This window comes from Canis lupus, chromosome 9, assembly GCF_011100685.1.
Source record: "Canis lupus familiaris isolate Mischka breed German Shepherd chromosome 9, alternate assembly UU_Cfam_GSD_1.0, whole genome shotgun sequence".
NCBI lineage: Eukaryota > Metazoa > Chordata > Mammalia > Carnivora > Canidae > Canis > Canis lupus.
The window spans coordinates 50,873,263-50,895,388 of record NC_049230.1 but is presented as its reverse complement, the minus strand read 5'-3'; the positions used below and the strand labels follow the sequence as shown (position 1 = coordinate 50,895,388).

The 22,126-nt window shown below is 57.3% G+C and overlaps 1 protein-coding gene across 2 annotated transcripts in view; it reads right to left on the bottom strand.

Moving 5' to 3' along the window:
- COL5A1 (collagen type V alpha 1 chain) overlaps positions 1-22,126 on the bottom strand; it is a 150,446-nt gene that overhangs the window by 20,309 nt on the left and 108,011 nt on the right. For both annotated transcript variants that reach the window (XM_038548863.1, XM_038548864.1), the window contains exons 33-57: positions 21,076-21,120; positions 20,897-20,950; positions 19,785-19,829; positions 19,254-19,307; positions 18,305-18,358; positions 15,753-15,806; positions 14,927-15,034; positions 13,583-13,672; positions 13,435-13,488; positions 12,038-12,145; positions 9,881-9,988; positions 8,967-9,020; positions 8,012-8,065; positions 7,799-7,906; positions 6,854-6,907; positions 6,657-6,764; positions 5,517-5,570; positions 4,541-4,648; positions 3,878-3,931; positions 3,564-3,617; positions 2,343-2,396; positions 1,694-1,747; positions 888-995; positions 733-786; positions 593-646 (exon numbers count right to left, since the gene is read on the bottom strand). In XM_038548863.1, the coding sequence (XP_038404791.1) occupies positions 593-646; positions 733-786; positions 888-995; positions 1,694-1,747; positions 2,343-2,396; positions 3,564-3,617; positions 3,878-3,931; positions 4,541-4,648; positions 5,517-5,570; positions 6,657-6,764; positions 6,854-6,907; positions 7,799-7,906; positions 8,012-8,065; positions 8,967-9,020; positions 9,881-9,988; positions 12,038-12,145; positions 13,435-13,488; positions 13,583-13,672; positions 14,927-15,034; positions 15,753-15,806; positions 18,305-18,358; positions 19,254-19,307; positions 19,785-19,829; positions 20,897-20,950; positions 21,076-21,120 (1,746 nt within the window). The remainder of the gene's footprint in view (positions 1-592; positions 647-732; positions 787-887; positions 996-1,693; positions 1,748-2,342; positions 2,397-3,563; positions 3,618-3,877; positions 3,932-4,540; positions 4,649-5,516; positions 5,571-6,656; positions 6,765-6,853; positions 6,908-7,798; positions 7,907-8,011; positions 8,066-8,966; positions 9,021-9,880; positions 9,989-12,037; positions 12,146-13,434; positions 13,489-13,582; positions 13,673-14,926; positions 15,035-15,752; positions 15,807-18,304; positions 18,359-19,253; positions 19,308-19,784; positions 19,830-20,896; positions 20,951-21,075; positions 21,121-22,126) is intronic.

Here is a 22,126-nt window from a genome sequence, read left to right as displayed (position 1 = left end):
GTGTGCACAGAAACATCCACAGACTTCAGTGAAGTTACAGAGGATCAGAGATACTATAATAATTTCTTATGGATTTTTTTGGGGGGAGGCAATAAAAACTCTCTACATAACTTTCCATGTGTTTGTTTTACATGAGCCCATAGGAAGGCTCTAGAAGGGTTTTTTTTCCAGCTTTCGTACTTCACAGGCTCAGTGGTGACAGGCATGGGCTAGAATAGAAAGAGTCCCCAGTCCTTCAGATGCAACTGTCTGGTTTGTGTGTGTGCTTTACATTTGTGAATTAATCGGCTTGAGCAGAAAAAAAACACCTCCACTAGAGAAAGCAAACAGGCTTTGCCGTGTTGGGTGGTCTCGGCCCTCTCCCTGTGGGAGGCATTCTGGACTGCCGTCCACTCCTCAGACCCTGGACACCCCTCCACTGGGACCTCCACATGGGCCTCCAGGGTCCCTCACAGCACAGGCTGGTTGGGTTTCCCAGCCTCCCAGGACCCGTCCCCAGCCTGCACCTGCCAGATGAGTGGCTGATAGTTTGATATCCCACATGTTTGAGGGGCCCCGAGCTACAGCCTCAGAGGGCCGAGTCCCATCTTACCTTTTCCCCTTTGGGGCCAGAATCTCCTTTGAGGCCGGGGAGTCCTGGGGGTCCCTGCAGGAGGGGGCAGAGGGATCAGAGTTCTCCTCCCCAACTCCACCCTCCACCACTGCCTGGAGCCCCTTGGGGTTATTACTCACCATGGGGCCAGGGGGGCCGTCGGGGCCTGGGGAGCCCGGGAGACCTTGCTCACCCTGAAACACAACAGGCCCTCAGCAGGAGCCCCACAAGGCCGGTCCCTGTGCCCACGCCCCTCCCCTGCAGCTGCCCCCCTCCCTGGCCCCCATCCACTCACCACAGGGCCCGGGATCCCTCGCAGGCCATCAGGCCCAGGCTTCCCAGGGGCTCCCTGGGGGCCAATGGGGCCAGTCTTCCCAGGAGGGCCTTCCAAGCCGGCTTCCCCCTGTAGGTGCAAGGACACAGATGCTGGAGGCCACAGCCACTCTGGCCCAGGACCACTGCTCAGAGCGCCCCAGATGCCCCCAGATCACTGGGATGGCCCCAAATTCTCCACATTCTTTATGGGAGCTGTCCTGACCAATTCTCCATCCCTCTAATTTCCTCAGCCAGCTGAGCTCCCCAGTCTCTGGCAATCTCAGCTGTTCCGGCCAGGCCTGCACTCACGGTGGACACGGCCACCATTCCTGGGCTGGCGTGGGGCTGGACGGCTCCTGCCATTGCCTCTGCTCCCGATGGGATGGCTCCAGGAGGCAGGCAGGGGCAGCAGCATCACAGGGAGCAGTCCCTCGAGGGCCCCAGGCACCAGGCTGCAAGCCAGCTGTGAGACACGGGCCCCTCAGTGGGCACGGCTCGGGGGCAGTGGCCACGTGGCCAGGTCAAGCACTGGGTTGAGTGCACAGCACCCGTTCCCCACCCTCAGGCTGGAGGGGTTGACAGCCTGTGCACCCTGGGGCATGCCAGCTGTCCGCCCTCCTGGTTTGCAGTGAGAGCCGGGCCTCCCCCTGAGCCGCCTCCCGCTCCCTGCTGCCTCTGTGGCTCTCCTCCTATATGCACACATCTCCGCTTCCCACCCAACCCGGCCAACATGCAAGCCACTCTTCGGAAGCTCTGCAGTCACAGCTGGGCAGGGAAGCACATTACCTTGGCTCCCTTCTCTCCCTGTCTGCCTTCGGGGCCTGCGGGGCCTGGGGGACCCTGGAACAGAGCAAGGGAAAAACACGTGAGGAGCTGCTTGCAGACGCCAGAGCGATGAGCTCAGTGTCGGGAGGAGAAGAGGCCCAGGCTGGAGGGGCAGGCAGGGAGGACATGGAGGGCCTGCAGCATGGGGAGGGGGCTCCCAGGCCCCTGGCCAGAAAGGACCAGGCCCTCAGAGTGAGTCTCAGGGACCCCAGCCCTGGGAAGGGCCTCCGGGTTAGTCCAAGTGCTGGGGCCCCTCTCCTGGTCACATGCCACACAGGCCACTGCACCGCAGCACCGGCAAGGGCTAAGAATTCAACACGCAGAAAAGCACCATTCGGCCCTTTGGTTCTGATTTTCAGGAAAGGTGTGAGCTGGAGAGCGAGGCATTTTCTGGCTCTGTAGGTGTCTTTTCCCCACAACGGGAATTACTGATGGCATCTTGGCCTCGCCTCCATGCAGGGGGCCATGGACCTGGCGGGTGTGGGGTCTGAGGATGTGGCAGGGCTGGAGCCCACACCACAGACGGCAGCATCTTCCCTACCAGGGCCACCCAGAGCTAGCGGGGCTGACGAGGGCTGGGTGGCCAAGGGCAGCGGGCAGGATCATTTACCCTTTTTCCTGGAGGCCCAGACGGTCCTGGTTCGCCAGTGGGGCCTGGAGATCCCTGGTGTCGGGGAAAGAACACAGAATTCGGGAATTAGGGCAGGTCAGACAGCAGCACGGCAGGTCTGCACTGGCGTGAGGCTGACCAAACACACAGTTCCCCCCGTGTACTGTCCTGGGCCAGCGCTGAGGCTGTCTCTCTTGTCCCAGGTCGGGGGGGAGCTACTGCCGCAAGAAGTCCCAGGTGAAATCATCCTGTACCTGACCTCTGCCCTCAACGCGGCTGTGGGGCAGTGTGGGGAGTCCTGGCTCATAGTACCGGTGCTGCCACGTTTTATTTTATTTTTTTAAAGATCTATTTATTTATTTGAGAGAGGGCATGTGAGAATGCGAGCATGAGTAGGGGTCAGGGCAGAGGGAGCATCTCCAGCAGGCTCCTCATTGAGTGTGGAGCCCGATGCGAGGTTTGAACCCAGAACCCTGAGATCACACCTGAGCTGAAACCAAGAGATGGACGCTTACCCAACTGAGTCATGGGCCCCCCATGCTGTCACATTTTCAAAGAGCACTTTCCCAGCACATAGCCATTATGTTGGCTCTGCGGGGAGCTGGCTCCGTCCACACCACCTCCTGCAGACACCCCCTTCTACAGAAGAGGACCTGAGGCACGAGGAGGATGAGGGTCATCCCAAGTCACGGGCCAGGGGGCCAGGGTCCTCGGGCATCTTTCAGGGGACTTGGCCTCAGAGCTGGGCCCTTGAGCTTTCTTTGCTTCTGCTCATCTAACACCAGTGACACCAGCCAGGGCCTGAGGACAGGAAACCTCCAGCAGCTGTCTACCCGGCTGGTGCAGTGTGAACAATGTCGCAGAAACTCAGTGTCGGGTGCGAGAGGTAAGGCCTGGAGTGATCTCAGCCCAAGGGCTGGCCTGGGCGGAGCCCTCTGGAGGAGGGCACCGGCCTGATCAGGCAGGAATAAGGCCTGACCTTCATGGTAGGCTTGGGCACAGACTCCGTGGCGGTGAGTCCTGAACCACTGGTACACCTGTCCCTGGCCTCTAACAGTGCAGGGAGCTCACAGTCCTGTCACTGTTCAGAATTGATCCTACAAGCTTACAGGGCTTGGGTTTTTCTAAGAAATGAACAAAGCAAGTTGCAAACCCCAAGAGTGCCCGGCACCTTCCAGCAAGAAGCCGTGTGGGATCCCTGGAAGTCATGAGTGGACTCACCGTTTGTCCGGCCTCACCGTCGTCCCCTTTGTCACCAGGGGGGCCATCTTGACCCTGTGGGAACAAAACCGAGTTCCTTCTGCCTCCTGCTGGCACCTGAGTCACACGCCAACGCCCACCATGTCCCTCGTTCCTGCCCCAGAATCCAAGTCAACGCTGTGGGAACACGCTCTCTCCACCTGACCACCAGGGGTGCCATTTGGGAAAGCACTGGGCCCCGAAGAGAATTCATAGAAGACAACCAGAAAGAATCGGGCTGGCAAAGGCAGGTGGAGGGCCTGGGGGTTGGGGGCTCGGCAGCCCGGGACACCTACCGCAGGGCCAGGCTCTCCAGGGGGACCAGGATCTCCAGGGAAACCAACAGGGCCCTGAAAGAAACAAAAACAGGCACATCTGGGCCCTCAGCAATGGAGCTGCTGCTGCCGCACCCCTACACGCCTGCCTCACCCAGCCTCTACAACACTCCTGGTCCTGACACCAGGTGGGCACCCGATGGCCCAGAAGCCCTCTGGAGAGCACCGTGCCATCCCAGCCACACCACACCAAGCCAGACGGGCTCAGTGCTCCACTCTCAAGGCACGCAGAGGACAGGTGCCATGCCCACTCCTGCTCCCAGAGCTTCAGGCTGAGCCGGAGCTTAGACCTGTAGGCAGCTAGAACGTGCCACGTAGAACCTCCTCCCAGGGCCAAGCCAGGGCAGGCCATGGGAAGGCGGCATCCAGAGAGTCCGCCGTTCACACAGTGCATCTCAGCAAGCTCCCGGGGTCCTCACAGGAGCCCCCAAAGCCTCACACCCCACACCTCCTACCCTCACGGCTCTGGCTTGGCAGCTGGTGTGAAAACCTCTAAACTTTAGAGACGTTACTCCAAGCCCCATAACAGTCAGAAGGCTTTAGTGCACGGCCAGTGGGAGTGAGAATAACCCAACACAGAGCCCCCAGAGTTTCATGGTGCTGGCGCATCTCAGAGCTACTCACGGGGCTGCCTTTAGGACCATCGTCCCCAGGAGGGCCTTTGGGTCCAGGGGGTCCAGCTGCACCAGAAGGGCCCGACTCGCCCTTCTCACCCCTTTCTCCTTTGGGTCCCTGGAGGGAAAGGCCAATGTCAATGTTCTCAGAGCAGGCCTCCAGTGTGCCCCCTCGTTGGCATGCATGGGATAGTGCATGCTCTGACGAGGCCACAGGCTGGGCCAGGTAGGGACTGGCAGGTGCTCGTGCTCCCCGGCCCTCAGCAGCAGACCCCATGTGGTCTGGCCCAGCCGGCACCACGAGGCAGGCTTGAGGAGCCCACTGGCTTACAGGGCCTTTGGAGACAACACTCAGCTTCTAGGTGGGAGGGGCTGCGGGGACTCAGGCCACCTGGCCACTCCCCAGTTTGCAGGTGGAGGGAGCAGCTAGAGGCCCAGGAGACCTCTGTCCACGAGTCATACTTCTTGGGCCCAAGACCCTGGAAAGAATGCCCTTCTGACCTGCAAAGGTCAGGATACTCCAGGTCTGGGCTGATGAGGGGGACAATTGCCCCCACATCATGGCAGCCCAGGAGCAGGTCTGGAACACCACAGACAGCAGAGCAACTCACAGTCTTGGCTCATGGGTGCTCATGGCACTCACACCTACGTGCACGTGTAAACGTGTGTGCACATACACACAGGCATGCTCACATACACACATGCACACACTTGTACTTGCACACATGCATACATTCACACACCCAGGCATGCTTGCACATGTATACACTCGCACTTGCACATAGACTCAAATGTGTGCACACACACACACACACACACACACACTTGCTCACTCCCCATCTCACTCCCTCTTGTTACAGTAACTCCATGAGTTAAGCATGAGGGGAGACGTGGCTCCCATCTCATGGATGAGAAAACTGAGGCAGAGTGTGTGCTTCCCACCCTATAGAGGTCCATGGTGGTGACCTCCCTGTGAGCCCACTCACCGGGGGGCCCCCCTCTCCAGGCAGGCCAGGCTCTCCAGCTTCACCAGGTTCACCCTAAGGAGGAAACATGACATGGTTATGGCGGCGTGGAGATCAGTGGCCCAAGCTCCAAGCACTTAGCAAATCCTCCTGCGTCGGGCCCTAGAGGTGGGGAGCCCAGGATGAGAGCATCCACTGCACTCTGACAGCCCCTGGGGCTCCATGTCACATCCACATCAGGGTAAGTGATGCCAGCGGGCTCTGATGGTCTCATGAAGGAGGTGACCACAGTACACGGAATGTCATGGATGGTGCTCTGAGCAAGTTATGGGGGGCAATCACGAGAAGCCAGTGGGAGGGCTGGGAGGACCACACAGGAGGGACGGGCCAGGCAGACACAGAGAGCAGAGGGTACTGGGATGCTGGGTGGAGGCAGGAGCCCCAGAAGGAGGACACCTCTGAGAAGAAGCAGGGCATCATTAATCTATGGTGGTAGAAGGATACATTTGTCTGTAATTCTCGTATCATAAAAAATGACCAGCCATGGAGGACTTCTTCCAATTTAACAGGCTGACGTCAGAAAGCTGTGAAAACTGTGTACAGGGAATACCAGTGAATGGAAGCACATTGGTTTCATTCCTCTTATCCCAAGGAGGTAGGGTCATGCTCACAGGCACTGCAGTGGAGGCCTGCCCACCGCACACATGCATGTACAGGCATGCACACACGTGTGCGCACACAGAAGCCCGCCACGCTCATGGAGGCATCCCCAGGACCCACACCCTAGAATGAATCAGATCATATGGGGACCCTAGACTTTGAGAAGAAGGAATTGACCATGAGGGGAACGGTCAATGGAGCCACCCCAGTACTTCCAGGGATGAAGTAGACCCATCAGCCAGGTCATGGAGAAGGGGCAGGGCCAGTTCTGCTGGTTGGGTGTATGGCTGGGAGATTCTGCAAAGGCCACGGTGGGCAGGGGTCAGAACTCCCACCTCCACCATGCAGATCTGCTAAGTGTCAAAGTGCACTCGACAGGAATAGCCCGACAACACCCTGCGGGTCTCTGTATCCACAGCTGGACACACACACACACACACACACACACACACACACACACTCGCACATCAGACACTGCAACGGCAAGGGGCCAGGAGTCACCTTCTCTCCCACGGCACCGGGGTTGCCGATTCCACCTGGAGGCCCTTGTGGCCCATCTGCACCTGGAGCTCCAGAGGGTCCTCGGGGGCCGGGGGGACCTGGGGGACCCTAGGGGAAGAAGAACCATTGAGCACAGACAAAATGCCAACCATGGCCAAAACGGAAGTGGGCAGTCGGTGCGTCCTGGTCACACTTACCATCTGGCCCACGTCCCCAGTCTCGCCCTTCTCTCCAGGAGGTCCTGGCAGACCCTGGGCAGGAAGACAGCAGACACTTAGTGGGTCAGCGTCACACCACCCCAGTCCCCACATGGCTTTCGTGGTCTCCCTGCCACGGCGCCAAGCAAGCGCCCAAGAGCCTCCGAATGTGCTTCTAAGCGTCCAGCCAAATATGAGGATACCCCCATGATGCCAAGTCTCAGAACCAGCCCAAGGAAATCATTAGAGAGTACTTGGAGATTTATGGACCAAGGCGCTTGCTGCAGTGTCCCATTAAACAGTAAAACCTAATGAGCCAACAGCAGGGAAATGTCTGAATAAATTATGTCACCACCATATGCTGGCACGCTATGCGGTGACTAAAAATCATGTCTTGGAAAAATAAATAAAAAGGGACACGTCCAAAGAATATTTACTAACACTGAACACAACTCGTAAAGGGAAATGGGAGAAGCTGCACAAACTTTCTGTACACACAGCCAGATTCAGGTTTTGCAAAAGCCAAACAAAACCACACATGTGCACACGAGCGCATGAACACACGTGTAGAAAGGCAGGGAGATGAAACGCGCCCGAGCGTTCAAAGCCACCCTTCCTGGGCAGGACGCAGGGCAGGCAGTTTCCTTTTACAGGTTTACAACTGGTCGATCACTTCCCGCATCTCTACGGGGAGCTCGGAGATAGGTACCGCTGGGTAAGAGACACACGTATGGACACATCTGCAATCATGGGAACTTGCATTGCTTCTGATTCCTGAGGAAGCCCTGGGAGGCCCCCAAAGCTTAGTCTTAGATTCCCCATGCTCATGATGTCAGGACGGGAGGGGAGAGGAGGGGACAGGAAGGGGAGAGTGGGGCAGGCTCCACAGAGGTGGAAGCCTGTGAGGTAGACCAGCCGCTGCCACCACACAAAACCTGCAGGTACCTGCAGCCCCACTGGCCCGGGGGGGCCAGGAAAACCTCTCGGACCTTCATCACCTTTCTGCCCAAAGAGGCCCTGCTGCCCGCGAGGGCCTGGCTCGCCGTCGGCTCCCTGCAGGAGAGAGTGGGGCATGGGTGAGGAGCAGCTGCAGGCACCCCGCGGGCTCGGGGTGGGGGGGCTGGGGATGGGCCAAAGGTCCCAGGCACAGGTACTCACCGAGGGGCCAGGCTGTCCGATGGGGCCCTGCGGACCAGTGGGCCCGGGAGGACCCTGTGGGGAAAAGACAGACACGGTTGCTTCTCAGATGGCAGCGGAGACGGAGGGAGAGGGTTGGTCGGTGTGAGGTCCACAGTCTGAGGCCCGGTCAGCCCCCACGTGTGGGTGGCCGGCTGTAGGCTACCTGCAGGCTCTGGATTCAGGCCCTCGCGGGTCATCACGGGTAGCGGGGGCGGGGGATGGCCACTGTCACCTTAGCTCCCACCACACACCCAGGATCGGGGTCCCACAGGCCCTGTTTTAAAAACAAGGCTGGACACCAGGCAGCTCACACATGCAGGACTCACGATCCCAGAGCTCACTCCTGGCAGTGCCATACCAGCCCCCACGTGTCCCTATGCACAGTGCACTGCTGGCACATGGAGCGAGTAAGAGAGAACGGCAAGGCGGGTACCGGGCAACACCGCCCCCGGGGAGTGTGTCCAGCCAGGGACAGCAGGTCCCCTGACACAGAGGATCACTGGCCACCGGGAAGAGGCCCAGCTATGCAGTAGAGCGGACACATGTCACCACATTGAGGACGGGGCCAGCAACCAGGTGACAGGCCTTCCCCAAGGACACACCAGGACTTCAGAGTGGACAGGTCCAGGCACTGCTCTAGCAGGGCGCTCATAGCCTGAGTACCGCAGGGCGGCCGTGACCCAGGCCTGCAGAACCCCAAACCTCCAGACAAGACACCCCCACCCCCCCAGCTCTGTTCTAGGAAACTTGCGAGTGCTTCTGCTTGTCCGTGAGGAGGGGTCCCCTCAGATATGGACACACGTGTGCATCAATGCAAAGGTGCATGCCACCCCCACACAAGTCCCAAGGAAGCCCGGTGGTTGCATCCTGCTTGGATGGTTGGTGGGTGTGACAACAACAGCATTAACACCAGCAGTGAGTGTGTGGCCCGTACCTGCTCGCCTTTGTCCCCCTTGCTGCCCTTCTGTCCAGGCTCCCCGATCTCTCCCTGTGGGAAGAGGAGGACAGTCCGTTAGCCCTGAACTGCCTGCACGTTAGCTGCTCCCCATAATTCATTTTTCTCAGACATTGGGATTAATCTCCCTTCTGGGGCAGCCCAAGAACTTTCCTAGGAAGAGACATTTCCATAAATTAGGTAGATTTCCCTTCAAATGCAACAGTGAATGCAAGCCATTGATCTCATGCCCTATAGGACCCTGGTGCTGGTGAAAATATGCACTTTGTCAAGCGGGGGCATGCCTAGCAGGACAGTAACCAACAGCGGAGCTATGGAGCTCCTGAGGGGTCCGACAGCCTCCAGTGCCCGCTGCACGGAGCCATCTCCTGCCCCAAGAGGCGGCATCCTCTGCGCACAGGTGACGACATTGCAAATGTCACTGGAGAGTCATCATAAATGGAAAGTGAAACCAAAGAGCTAAATTTCACTGTCTTTACTCAATGAGAGATAAAACATAAGCTCCCGCAGCCACATTTTTCATGAGAGGGAGCTGGGATGATTCAAGGGGAGACATTGAAAAATGGATACGGACTAAAGCCTCATTGCATCAGCCTCTGCACTCGGAACCGCTACGAGCATTGGAGAGCAGGGAGGATTTCTCCTCGCCCCAGCCACTAGCAGCCAATGTCCTGGGCAAACAGCAGAGTGCTTGGCGGGGAGGGGGGCATGGAAGCAGTTTCTAAGTGTCCCCCGCCCCCTCACCCGGCATACCAGAGATCTCATCTGTCACCACAGATCTGTGGGCTTTACTGAAATTGTGCACGCAGAGCGCGCAGGGCAGGCAGGGGTCACCCAGTTGCCAGCACAGTGCGTTGTCCACAGGCGAGAGGACCTGTGTGAACCCTCCTTACCTTATCTCCATCTTCTCCAGGGGGGCCCACGGGGCCAGCTGGACCGGGGAGCCCCACAGGGCCCTGGAGGCCATCTCGGCCAGCTGGGCCTTGGGGACCTTTTTCACCCTACAGGGAAGAGATCTCAGGTCAAACACAGCTTGTCATGGGAACATCCCACCACCAGCTCATCGCCCCAGAGAGGAGGAGCCCGCTGTTTGGGTCGGTACCCTCGCCACAGTCCTAACAGATTTCAGCCAGCTATGCAGAGGGCAGCTCAGAGTCTAGCCCCATGCCACCTGCTTCCAGTGCACCACTGCATCTCATCTGTGCCCATCCAAAAAAGGCCTCCTCTTTTGGAAATGAGGAAACTGAGTCACAGCATGTGAAACATAGAGCCAGGATTCAGCCCAGCCAGCAGGACTCCTGAGACTGCGTGTGGGATCATCTATGCCAACAGCCAGGAGGACCTGAGCTCAGGCTTCCACCAATGTTCCTACCCTTTCAATTCTCTGCAAACTCCCCCTGCCCAGTAGGCATGCACACACCCATCTCTCTTTTCTTGTAATTTTGACTCATTTCCCTTAAAAATGCCCCTGGTCAGCTCAAACGTCCTCCCTATTCTTGCTTTGCTCAGTTTTGCCAGTCTGGGGATCACTCTGAGAGCATAGAACAAGGGAGGTATGCACTGGGGAGGGGGCACAGGAGAGGAAATGTGCACTCCGCCTCGGGATCTGGGGCGGCCGGTACCTACTCGGATGTCAGCACCCTGGCTCATCCTTTCCTGCCTGCATGGTTCACTGCCTGCCCCTCCACTTAGCTCCTGCCTTAGGGTAAGATATAAACGTCTACCCTAAGTAAGGTGCCCAGAATCCTTGGTCCGACATTACTGGTCAGGTTGCTTAGATACCTGGCTTGCTCTCTCTCTCTCGAGCCATTCGGGGAGAATGACCAGCTTTCAAGTGCACAGTACAACTCTGAGAGGTTTCTGCTCAAGTGTTTAGTCTCTTGGAGCAACAAACCCAACTGTTTCCACCCGAATCTGTGTGCGCTTTATGTATCCAATGCCCCACAGAAGGTGGGTTTCTGGCACCAAATTCAGCTGGATTGATGTCCAGTGGTCTCAGTGGAAATGATTAGATGCCATTAGAATGGCCTATAGCAGACTGACCAGATTCCTGGCAGTTTCCAGCGGGAGTTCCCGCCCAGGGAAGGCATCCAGGCCCTTTCCACCCATGAACCACCAAGCCTTGAGAAGACTGTGTCTCTCCGACAGGAACTTATCCGCATGGGTGCCCTGACTCGGTCAGAGATCATCTATGTGCATGTTTGCCCTCTCCCCTAGAACTCCGCTCTTTCTGACATCTGAATGCAAAAGGGAGGATGGAGCTGAAATTTGTCTCCACGGCTGTTTGAATGCGGGGCAGGTGGGAGTTTGCAAAACCGTGTGATGGAAGCTGAACATGGAACACGGTCGAGGCAGAAGCGTGTCGGGGCATTTTGCGGTTATTTGGGGGAAAGTGCTTGGCAGAGGGTAGCCACCGGGTTCCCAGGAGGTGTCTGGACAAGAAGGGACCTGTTGATCTCCTCCATGGACACCAAGGCTGGGGCGGGAGGTCTCATGATGCCTCCACGGGTGACTGGGCCACACTCATGGTCACTGAGAATGTGGCTATGGGGGTCCAGGAAGAAGCTGCTTCTCCCAGCACTTGCCTCCCAGCCCATCTTTTCTCCATGCCCACCCCTAGACCAGTGGAGGGGGCTCCCACCCCAAACACCCACCCTTCTCACGCAAAGACCACCCTGGCTCCTGCCGGCTAGGGGAGCTGGGTATACAGCAGGCAACAGACCCATCCACACACGGCACCCAGAGCCCATACCGAGGCCAAGGCCATGTGTGGACGGTCACAGCTCCGCCCTCCGTGTGCATGTGCCTGGCCAAGATGCTCCCTAGCACCCCTCCAGCTCAGGTGACTCCCCCGATAGAAGCAAGCCAACACTGGGAACTGACCCTTGGGACCTCAGTGAGGATGCTGGGAACACACACGCTTTCCTGGGGGACAAGCACTCATTCCACCCACCTCCCCCATCCCACAAACCCCTGGGGCACGACTGCCAGTGGCAGGTCAGAGGGGGCTAAGGTGGGGAGGGCCCCTGGACCCCCAAGCCAGTACTCACAGGAGCTCCTTTCTCTCCAGCCGGCCCTGGAGGTCCTTGGGGCCCAGGTCTCCCTGGGATTCCGATGGGCCCAGCGGCACCAGCCGGGCCTCTCTCCCCTGGAGATCCCTGGGGTGGGCAAGAAAACAGTTTGTTTCCGAGGCTCTCTGAATGCATGGATTCAATTTCCCAAAGTGCTACCAGGTCCTACTGCTGACCCTCACTCCAGAGCCCTCGGTAGCTCCCAGGGTCCTGGGCAGCACAGACTACTCCGACCAGTGCTCAGGCTCTGGGTTTCTCCCAGCTTCTCCCCTCCTGCAATGCCAAGCACACGCCTGCCTCTCCTGCCCCAGGTCTGAGAACACGGCCTCCTTAAGCGCTCGCCGGGGTGATATCCTCGCCCTCTGGGCTCCCACTCCAGGGCCTGGCACCACACTTCCCCGTGGGATCTGCTGCCCACAAAAGGCTCTCTCTGCCCTGCTCCCCTGTGCTGTATGTTTTGGTGGGGAGGCGCTGTCCCTGGGGTACCGCTGGTTGGGGGAACCTGGCCTAATTCAAGGGTCAGCACAGAGGGAGGCCACCATCTTGTGCCAGGCTCTATTGGAAGGACGGGCAACGTTTCAAAGAAAGGCCTGGCTTCCCAACTGTCATCTCTCTAAAATGGTCCGTGACTCAACTGGGGACAGGTGGGGTCCATTTGTGGCCTGCGCCCAGACCCAGCCGGGGGCTGGGGGGCAGCTCCCAGAGCCCCACATCCATGAAGCAGTTGGGGCTGTGAGATGCTCCCCCTCTGAAAGGCCACGGAAAGTACAGCAGGTGTCACATCTCCATCAGGTGTCGACCAAGAACAGGGGTCTGTCAGCACAGCCCCAGCGCGGCTCCCCACTCTCCCAGACCACAGAGGCGGCTCTGGGGACACTGCATCACCAGACCTCTCATAGCTGGACTCTGAAGGCTGGAGGGGTGGCCTTTCAGCTAGCAGGCAGCACCCTGGAAGCCCTCTGACCCTCGGCTCCGGGGACGGACCTGCACCTGTGCCGGCTCACCTCTGCATGGGCAGCCCGGGCCGTGCAGGTCACCTGACTCTCGAATCCAGGCTCAGGGGTGAGAGAGACCTTCGGTCCCCACAGCCCCTGCCCAGACCTACGCTAAGCACATCAGCATGCTCCCCGCTCCTCGACAGGACCACGCGGCCCTCCTTCCACACCCATGTCTCTACCTGGCCTTTGGTCATGCTCTTGGCTCGTTGTCACCCTGGCTGCCAGCTCGGGGCCCCTGCTCACTGTCCCCCGGGGACCCATAGTGAGCAGGGCTGATGTGCATGCTCTCCTGGCCCTTGGGCCACCCTGTCTTGTCTGCAGACCAGGTTTTGAGAAAGAGGAAGGGATAAAACGTCTGTGCGACTGATAGCACTCACCGCAGGGGCCTGGTGGGCCGGGGGGGCCTTCGCTGCCTTTCAGGCCAAGTGCTCCCTGCAGAGCAACGAGAATGAGGTCGGGGCACCATGCGGAGAGGCCCGCGGGCTGGGCAGTGTCCAGCTCCGACCCCGCCTGGCCCCTCACTCACCACTGGACCAGGGAGCCCTCGATCCCCGGGGAAGCCACGTAACCCAGGAGGGCCATCTTTTCCAGGCAGGCCGGCGGGGCCTGGGTCACCCTGAAATCAGAGCCATAGATTAGCTTGTAAGTGATGCCTTCCAAGCAATGCCCGAGACCAGGGTGGGTGGGGAACCTGGCGGGTCTTCCCCTTCCAGATCTTTCTGGGATCAGGTTAGAGTGGGATCAGGTTAGACTGCCCGGGCAGCGGCTTCAGAAGGAACTTCTGAGTTGTGACTGGATTTCCTCACCAGCAGCTCCACACACAGAAACACCACCTGTGCTCACGCCTGGGGCAGGTTCCCGGGGCTGGCGCTGCATGTGGTTTGGGGACAGACTTCATCTCTCTGGGGCCACAGTGGGAGCTGAGGCCAGGTGGCTATCTGCCTCCACATCTACCTGTTTCATACATTTGGGGCTTCTCGTGACTTCTCAGGTAAAGGAACATTGGCAGCATCACTCCAAACGGACTTATCACCCAGGATACTTGTTCCAAATATCTTCTAGAATTTTCTCCAGGGCCAAACATGGGAGTAGAGGGGCTCTCCAACCAGCACGCCCTCGGCCTCCTTCCCGAACTCAGAGAGCCTCTCAGTGACTGGGATATATGCTCGCTTACGTCTACACACATCGCACACTCATGCACACGTGCATATGGCACACGTGTGTTTCAGTGCACCTACATAAGTGTGCAATTTTTTCAACTGCCCTACTCTACTTGACTGGCTCTACCTCATTATCGTGAGGGTTACTCTTGTGCGTGTGCTCATCCAAAGGGCTGGGTCTGCTGTGTCCCTCACTGAGAAGCTGCAAGGGGAGGTGGCTCGCCATTTTCAAGCCGATACACGGGAATTACGACCCCCCTGGCTTCGGGGGGTGGCGCCCTGAGGAATAAAAAGGGAAGGCAGGATCCACACTAAGAGGTAGGACAGAAAAGCATCCGCTTCCTACTTTTATTATTTATTCTCACGCCTCTTATTATGGGAAACTTTTTAATGGGTCACTTTCTGTTCAATTATCTTCAGACATGAAGTATCAGAGCACGTTATGTGGCAGCTGGGTGATGGGAGACATGGCCCCGGGGGCAGAAGGCCCAGGTCGGGCTGACCCCCAGCCCCGTCACCCTCCATCCCTGTGGCGAGTCAGTTCAGGTGCTCCTTCAGACCAGGCGAAAGTGGGGCTGAGCCTGCGGTCTGGGGAGCAGACTGACATGAAGGGCATTTGTCTGAGAAATCGCTTACTCTGAGTCATTTTAGAGCAGGAGAAAACTCCCTGTTGGGAAGTCAGGCTGGCACGGAAGGCCCAACTAACTCACCTTCGTCCCCTCTTTCCCAGCAAGGCCTGGGAGCCCCTGTTCACCGGGGGGGCCTGGGGGCCCAGGGTGGCCACGCTCGCCCATCGGACCAGTTTCTCCTGTGGGACCCTGTGAGGAAAGTTGGTATCAGCCACAAAAGTTCTCAAGAGACTTGCCAGGAAGCAATTAATTTTCTCTTCCCAAATCAGGGACGGCCGGGGCCGTGGAGGCACAGGGCCCACTGCATGCTCACCAAACCTCATCCTGCTTCACAAATCTCTTCCTTCCCATAAAGAGTCAGAAAAAAGAGCAGAGTGGACGGGGTAGGATGTAACGTGGAGCCACATGCAGGGAAGGTGGCCAGATCGCCACCTGAGAGGTGGGCAGTGTGCCCACATTGCCTGCAGTCCAGGCCACAGCGGGTCAATATCTTATTTACCACTACATTAGGTGCAAGCTTGCTGCCCGGTTTTGCTGCTCAAAGCCACGAGTCTGCTCTGCAGAAAAGCAGGGGCCGGCCCTGACCAGAGCCCAGGGCAGGAGGGCAGGAGGGCAGGGAGGAACAGGTACGGCGGGGCCCTGCCCAGGAAGCCCTCCCCAACTGCCCAGGGGCCGTGTTGGTTCTGCCTGCTTGGTGCTCGCTGATGGTTCAACAGACGGTTCCCCCGTGCCCCCATCTGGCTCCCCATGCAAAGCTCAGCTCTGAATGTCAACAAGCTTGTGGGGCTCAGGATTCTCTGTGAGTTACACCTGCACTTTCCCAATCCTGGGGCCCCTTCCTCCCATTCCTGCGTGGGCACACAACACCAACTGCCAGTGAAACACGGAGGGGCGGGGTGCCACTCACCTGAGGGCCGACAACGCCTGGAGGTCCCGGGGGGCCGGTCTTGCCTTGGAACCCCTGCGGAGAGAGTCAGCGCCTGAGGTGGCCGGGTGGCTCCCATCAGAAGCCTTGCACCCCAACCGCCCGCCACGTCCCCGAATAAATTGCACACGCTCCCGACTTCACTCCAGAGGGCCCAGCTCTCCTGCTCTGTTTGTGCATTAATTTCATGAAGATAATGAAGCCAGACAAGTTAGCTTCACTAGCTGGTTTCCGCCGCCGTGTTTTTGTGCTGAGAAATATATTTTAAAACCGTTAATCTTTATAATGTCACTAAGTGTTCATTTTCCCAGCAGACTCGGTGCCATTTCTCAGCCTCCGGAAGCTCGACTCGGGAGCTACCTCTGGGCTGTTTCTCATTAGCGGCTCTGTGAGACGGTCCCGCGTGTGTCGCTAATGCCTCTGCTGCGTGACAGGTGACCTCACCAGCCCCTGGGCATCTGTGGAAATCAGGAAACAGCGGGGGCTTGCTGCTTCCATGATTTGGCAGCGTGAGCGTGCCCTGAGCCTGATTCCACAGCAATTTCTCCCTCTGCCCTGCCCACTGCTCGTGGGCAACGGCCCTGCCTTCACTGTGGATGCTGGCCACGCTACACACGCTTCCTTCAAGGAGAAAGTGGACTGCGAAGAGGAAGGCTTCATTTCTGGGCGCATCTACAGAGCACAGCATATACCAAGGAGAGGCTATCTGCAGGTGCCATGCAACACTGGCGGAGATGTGCAGGTGTGACGCCCAGGAAGCTATTAGCAGAAGTTGTAAGCCCCAGCGAGACCCAGGAGACAAGCAGACTGGCTCACGTGGCTGATAGGCAAGGGCGGTTCCCTGCCACCCCGTGAGGACAGCCACCATGCTGGCATCTGAAACTTCATGCTTAGCCGCTGGACCATGCAAATGCATGGCAGATTCAGCATCCCTGCAAATTCTCAGAGGGCTCTTCTCTTTTGGCCCGGGGGAGTTGCATGCATGCATGGAAATGGCCATTTTTTCAAGTAGAATTAATTAAAGGCAGCATCTTACAGGGTCAGAAACAAGGGGTGGTGGACAGGTCGAGGGCACCTCTGTTTGGTGGGCCATGGCGGAAGTGCCCAAGGGGAGCAGGAGCTGGTGTGTAACGCAAGGAGGGCCTCTCCGTCTGCCTCGGGGGTAGGACCATTGCTGCTGGCTCAGGATGGAATCAGATTTGAACCCCTTGCCCAGAAATGGACTTTGGGCTCACATCTAGAAGTATCAGCCTCTCATGTATCCACTTCTTATTAAAGAGCAAGGTCAACACCTGACAAAAGACCTCTCTGGAGGATGTGTCTGGACGCCCCACATTGGAGACCTCTGTCCTGGCCGGTCTGGGGACGGGATGTTCCTGTGTCCGTGAGGGCAGCCAGGCCCGGCACAGGTAGCTGGAAAGTCCCTGTACTCTGTTTCCAGCAAAGACAAGGAGCTTAATCATTCTACCAGCCTCTCTTTGGGAGAAGTCAGAGGGAGAAAAGCACACACTTGGCAAAACCTTCTATCTTGTCTCCTCCTCAGAACAGCATTAGAGAAACATATGCGAAAGCTCAGATGAAAGGTTTTAATTTTTTCTATAAACAAAAGAACAGGGTAATCTGCATTTATCAGCCAGCATGCGCCAAGCAGCAGAACACCGGGAAGGTATAATTAAAAGAGGTTTCATCACAATGAACCGGAGGGACAAAGGGAAATTTTTTTTTTTTTTTTTTTTAGAGCAAGTACTGAGATGTTAAATCTGGCATTCAAGGTCTCATTGGTCACAGGGCCCCCATTTGCTGTGACTGTCTTTCAGAGATCCGTGACCATAAAAATACTGGCTGCAGGGCCAAAGGGGCCTCCCAGCAACCTCTACCATCCATCTGACGACAAAAGGGCCCTACCTGTCTGAACCTGGGGGCCTCAAGGTCACAGGTGTACCTCGCCATGCCCCCCCCACCAAGGTCACAGGTCTACCCTCCATGCCTCCCTACCAAGGTCACAGGTGTACCTCACCACAACCCCCTCCCAGGACATGCCTGCAGTAGACGCAGTGCACTGGTTCAAATCCCAAATGGTGCTCATGACCAGGAACTGATCTTACTTCTGAAAAATGCTTTTTGTCCCAACTGAAAACACCGAGATCTTTAACGCTCAGATACCACCTGCTCTGGGCTCTTCTAAAGGGAAGGAGAAGGTGGGCAGTGGGTGTGGGGCAGCAATCTGCTGATGGAGAACATAGCTGCAAGCCCACCTGCCTCCTTGAAGGGCCCCCCTGCCCAGCCCTTGCCATCAACCCGAGGCCAGAAGTGCCCAAAGCGACGAGGCTATGACCAGTACAAGCCCGAGGCCCTCCTGCAGCTTCACAGCAGGACACAGCCCTTCCTGCTCCCTTCCCATCTGAATGCGTGCAGCTCCCACACTCAGGAGGATTTTCCTGAGGAAGAGGAGGCAGTGCCCACATGTGGGGCTGCAGGAGAGGTCGCCAGCCTGTGTCCCCTTGTCCCCCTGTCCCTGCACTGCCAGTACTCACGGTCTCTCCTCTCTGTCCAGGGTGTCCTGGGAGCCCGTCCTTGCCTGGAGGGCCCTGAAGAAAGAGGCAAAGGAAGAAGTTTCAGTGGGTTCTGAGAAGCACGCACCTTTGGGATTTAATGCCAGCTTGGGGTGGGGGGGCAGGTGACTGCTACTTCATTTCACAGAAAATTTCTGCAACAGTCATGGTTTGTCACAGCACCTGTGTGTCACCTCTTGAACCTGCACAGCCTTCCTGAGGGCCACGCTTCACCGCCCGGGGGGGATACTGAGGCAGGCAGCATGGGGACCCAGGGCTGTCCTGTCCTGATTGCTGACCGTCAGGGAGATATGGCACCTGTTCTGAATCCAGTTGTGTCCCCAAAACACAGGTTCAAGTCCTAACCCCCTGCACCTGTGAAGGTGACGTCACTTGGGACACTGGGGCTTTGCCGATGTCATCAAGACAAGGTCATACTGCACTGGAGTGGGCCCTAATCCAGTGACACATGGCCCCATAACAAGACAGAGGTTTGAAGACCCAGAGGAGCCCAGAGAGGAGGTGGCCACGTGAGGGTGGAGGCCAGATGGAGAGAAGAGAGCACAAGCCATGGACGGCTAGCAAGCCCGGGGGCCAGGAGAGAGCAGGAGACAGTTTCTCCTGAAGCCTCCGGAAGGGACCAGGCCTGCCAGCTCCCAGGTTTTGGACTTCTGGCCTCCAGAGGATGAGAGAACACATTTCTGCTGTTTTAAGTGACCAAGTCAGTGGTAACATGGCCCAGTGGCCCCAGGATGCTCACACTGGGCCCACCTAGGAGGCCACGTTGGTCTAAATGAGAGAGAGGTCCACGCTTCTGAAAAGCAGCTCTCTGCAGCCAGCTTCCCAGATGACACCCGCCTACTGGCCCACCGGGAGGGGCCTGCATGGAGCCCCCAGAATCCCCGCCTAACAAGGAAAACACATTACTTACAGGGGGGCCCTTGGGTCCAGGGAAACCGGTGGGTCCTTGGGGTCCGTTGGGTCCCTGGGAACAGAGATCAGCCCACTGAGCACAGACGTCCTTCCCCTTCCATGTAGGGGCCCAGCCGCCCCCCACCACTGGCCTCCCAAGTTGTTGGTTCTCTGAGCAAAATTTCTTTCTGCTCCCCTAGACCCTTTCTCCATCCATTCCAGTCCTATCCTTACCAACATGTAACAGGAGGTCAGGCGGGAAGCTCAGGGGGTCAGCAGGGGGCGGAGGGCTCACAGTTTCCCATGCATCCCAGCCATATCTGAGCCCCAAGACCAGGGCCACAGGGAGGGGCCGCTGATGTCAACAGGCAGGAGACGTGACACCCAGTGACAGCTACCACTGACCCATGTTCAAGTCAGGGAAACCCTCTCCTCCAGCAGAGTCAAAGGCATGACTCCCTTTCCCAGCCGCTTCCAGGAAGAAAGGGACAGGGACATTTAAGGCAAGCCCAGAGATGCTCGCGGTGGGCCCTGCGATCACAACGCTCACCCGTTCACCCGGAGGGCCTGCTGGGCCATCGCCTCCGGAGTTGCCCTAGGGAGGGACGGAAAGAGCAAGAAGAGCTTTATGATTATCCATATTAGTACCGCTTGTGGTAGAAAGACTCCAGCCCATGGCTTTGCTGGGACTTCAGAGCCACGTATGGTACACATGCACCTGTGCGGTCACCCGGATTCTCTGGAGAGCAGAGAGCACCAGCCACGATCCCTGCTCCCAAAGGCCACCTGTCCTCTCCTCTTCACACACGTCAGACACTGAGCTGCTGTTTACAGGGCTGTGACATTTCCCCGAGGACAGTCCCCTGCAGGGGACAAAGTCTGTGCTGCCACCAAGAAATGTATCGGACACTCACATGGAGACAGGACACGGGCCTCTGTCCCCGGGCCTCCACAGCTGTGACAGCGGCTGCCCCATGGCACTAGTGGCTCTAGTAGGACAGTTAAGTCAGTGTCCGGGAATGTGACGCACCCCGGCGTTCATCGTGGACAAATGTATCGTGGCCTCTGGTGTGCACACACCGGTAGCCTGGGGGCAGGCCAGCTCTGCACCCCAGCCAATCAGCAAGACCCACGTCCTTGGAGGGGATGCATTTGGGAATGGTGACCCGATAGGACAGGGCAGGCCACACGGATAATCAGGGTAGTTGGTGGCCGTGCCTCTTGGCAGGAGGGAGTGATGTAGGAGGCAGGCTCAGGCTCTCCCTTAAGGCAGGAAGGACTTTCTTTTGATTTCTGGCAAAGATCTCTCTATAACTTAAAACCCTTTTCAAGAAAAGAAATAGGACGTGCCCACCAGAATTAGATGGTGAGTACCCAGATGGTTTGGCATTTGTGCACAGGCCGAAGGGCCCAGCCTCTGGAGGCCTCAGGGCCACTGTCTCAGAGGTTCCAGTAGGGTTGGCCCTTTCTGCCTCTGCTCTCGGGGCCAAGGCACAGGGTTTGATGCAACCTGACCGTCTCAGGGCTGCTGAGCCAGCTCCTTCTTAAATACCCTCAAGCAAAAGTCCTTTTTGTTTGTTTCTCCAAATGCAAAGGCCATGTGTCACCCGCAGGTACACGATATGTGGGTAGGCAGCACCACAAAATACACCAAAAACCTACCTTGGGGCCAGGCTTCCCAGTGATGCCCCGGGGGCCTCGTTCACCCCGCGGACCCTGCAGGGGAAAGACAGAGGAAAGGTGAGCTCTGATCGTCCCCGCCCTGGGGACCTCCCGCCCCCTCCCACCGAGTGTGCTCCCCACAATGTGTTCCCGCTTCTGGAAGCCCAGAGGGTGGTTACCGTTGGGCCTCGTTGCCCCCGTGGTCCCGGCTTCCCAGGCGTGCCCTAGAACCAGAGAGGAAGGGGCTGGTCAGTCCCTCAAGACACCTGCCGCGGCCTGGGTGGCTTATGGGGAGAGCGCTCAAAGACAGGGGCAGGGAAGGCCAGCTGCCCTTATCTTGGCTTCCACGGGAGATTTTTCAGGCTGAGAGACTTCACCGCACATTCAACACCTACAGCTTTGTATTCCTACATAGGCCTGTAGAAATCCAATTTTCTTCCTGCAGTCTGATGGATGTTTACCACCATTATCCGGTTTCCTATCTGGTTTCCTTTCTGCAAGCATCGGCACCCCACCCCATCCCCCCTCTCTCTCCCAGAGGCAGGGGTGGTGGTGGTGGGGGGGAGCGAGTGGGTCATTATTGCAAGAGAAGAAAAGAACGTCAACCCCTTTCATACATAATTTACTTTTGCTACAGTTAAGAATATTAGCCATTAAATTTTCAACAGGCTCCGCAGACAAGCAAACTTGCAACTCGATATATAAATCATATACCCAAAGCCATTTGCTTCTCTTCTAATAGAATTTGGACTCCTTTTTCTTGTTGTCGTTGTTTTGCATTTTCCAAACCATGGAAAACAGATGCTATGCGTGGTTTTTTTCCTCTGAAGCAAAGCTCTGAGAGCTGGTAAATGCAGTTTACCTAAGGCATGGGGAAGCAGTGGGCTGAACGCCACCCCAGTGTCCCCATGCCTCTCGACCGATTTTCCAGAATTTTATGACAGTTTCTCACGATAAAGCCCAAGACAGGGCTGTGTCGCTAAAGGCCACCTGATACGCTGCCTCTCACCATCTTTCACTTGTTTGCTGCCAGAATCAAAACGGCTTTTCTGCAGCCTCTCATCTTGAAATGAATTTAATAAAACAGCGTATGATGATGAGATAATTATGTTGCCTTGTAACAATGCACTCTGGCTTCCCTGCTTTAATTATACGGCAATATCCTTTGGCTTCAAATAAATATTTGCATACAAAAATTAATAAAGCATTTGCTTTCTTCCAATGGTAGCC